Raw genomic sequence first — 1,973 nt, forward strand, 5'->3', positions numbered from 1 at the left:
AAAAAAAAGAGACGTGCAGAAATGCTGTCACCTGGGGACCATGAGAGTGCCAAAGGCACTGTGAGGCAAAAGGAGTTTTTGCATTTTACACCAATTCTATGTTAGAATGTAAAAAAAAAAAAAAATGAAAACGTTAAAAGTGTAGGGATGCTGGCAGGATCCCACAAAAAACCTCCTGGGTGTCACCCAGCCAGTTTCTAAGCTAGTGCTGTCGTGGTCCAGGTGGGAGGAAAAGAAGGCCCGGGCGGCAAACCTGGGGACACCTTCTCAGGATGAGCGCGTGTTGGAGCTGCAGCGCAGAATGGAGGAGAGAGCAGCTGAGCGTCGTAGGCAGACAGCGCAGCTGCATGTGCCACCGCCCAGGGTCGGGCGCCCCCAGTTGCCGGTGAGTTGGGAGGGAAGCGAGGGCAACCTTTTGGGCCTGAGAGGTAGGGAGCTATTAGGGCATGAGGAAGCTGATATCTGTGCGCTAGGGTGTAGGACCCAGTGCCTCCTCAATCGCCCGCTTGCAGGCTCAGACGGAGGCGCAGCACTGGCTGGAGCTGTACCAGAGTCGCGAACGCAGGCTGCAGGCCATGCAGGAGGCAGACCGCACCTGCCAGCCTACCCACCACCTGGAGGCTGCCTGAGCAGCTCGGCGGGCAGCCCTGCGCAAACACCGCGCATGGCCGTTGACCTGCGTCCCCACCCCTACCCTTTTCCTGAACCCCAGCCACAATGCCCAGCCTCTCCCGAACTCCAGCCTGTTCCTGGGCAGTTGCCCCAGAAAAGACAAGATGCAGTGGTGAACCAGACACGCTAAACAACTACTCTTGCTCTGGACTGCAGCTGGCTACCCACGTTTTTATAAACTAAGCCTAGCTAGTCCTTCATTATGCCAGCAAGGCTCTCCATGGTGCTGGGAGCTCCACTCTCCACTTGGAGCCAGTAGATATCCCTGAGAACCCCCACAGCAGCGTGGGATTGCCAGTGAGGCCCGGTTCTTGAACACCTGCTATGGACTGGCCCTTCTCGTACCTCATGCAGATCATCTGAGCGATGGATCGCTGCATACAGCAACTATCACCCAGTCCTATTCAGCTAATAAGGCCGCCTGTGCTCAAAGAGGACCCTGGCCTGAAAGCCAGGGCTCAGAGCCAACTGCAGGTGCCTTTCAGGGTCCTCGCTCCAGCATCATCAAGAGCCTGAGTCCAACAAAACTAGAGCCCTTGGGGACACCGTTCAGCAGGGCAAGTAGCATGCAGATCAGCTGTGTTCTAAATTCCTGGCCTCCATGCTGGAATTTTCTCTGTACTGGAAAAGCCAGACTTTAATAATAGGTGCATGGAATGAATGCCTGCTGGTGAAACTTAGCCTGAAAATAAAGCTATATTGTAATGTTTGGTTCATAGGAAGATGATGGTAAGTCATTGAGAGGGAATAGGCAAGGAGAAACTGCTTGATGGGGAGATGTTCAAAAGAGACACCACCCCCTGGACGTCCTCCTTAGGCCTGCAGAGAAGATGGCCCCTCAGGTTACGGTGAGGCCATACTCCAGGGTGCTTTCAGACCAAGAAAGTCTTTTAGCACTAACAGGAGTCCTACCTCAGTATTGAGAACAAAAAGAATTCCAAAGATCTTTACAATCCTGGGTGAGGGCTGTGGGGAGAAAGGAAGCCCCATCTTTCTATTGAATTAGAATTGGGGGCAGATTCAATTTTACTTAAATAAAAATCACGTTTCTTACAGGTTTCATGTGATTCAAACTCATTTAAAATGGAGGGTCTAGCAGAGCGGTGGTGGTGCACGCCTTTGATCCCAGTACTGGGGAGGCAAAGGCAGGTCTCTGTGAGTTCAGGGCCAGCCTGGGTCTGCAGAGCAAGGACAGCCAGAGCAACCCTGATGTGGGAGTGTCATATATCAATCTGTTGATTTCATTGGTTAAGTAATAAACAAACTGCTTGGGCTCATAGCTTAGAACATAGGTGGGTGGA

At 52.4% G+C, this 1,973-nt stretch overlaps 1 protein-coding gene across 1 annotated transcript in view; it reads left to right on the plus strand.

Moving 5' to 3' along the window:
• Positions 1-1,634, plus strand: part of Cfap99 (cilia and flagella associated protein 99) — a 45,659-nt gene extending 44,025 nt beyond the window's left edge. Inside the window, exons 16-17 of the mRNA XM_005366025.2 lie at positions 223-385; positions 513-1,634. Coding sequence (XP_005366082.1) covers positions 223-385; positions 513-629 — 280 coding nt within the window. The 3' untranslated portion in view covers positions 630-1,634. The remainder of the gene's footprint in view (positions 1-222; positions 386-512) is intronic.
• Positions 1,635-1,973: the final 339 nt, after the last annotated feature.

This window comes from Microtus ochrogaster, unplaced genomic scaffold, assembly GCF_000317375.1.
Source record: "Microtus ochrogaster isolate Prairie Vole_2 unplaced genomic scaffold, MicOch1.0 UNK5, whole genome shotgun sequence".
NCBI classification, from domain to species: domain Eukaryota; kingdom Metazoa; phylum Chordata; class Mammalia; order Rodentia; family Cricetidae; genus Microtus; species Microtus ochrogaster.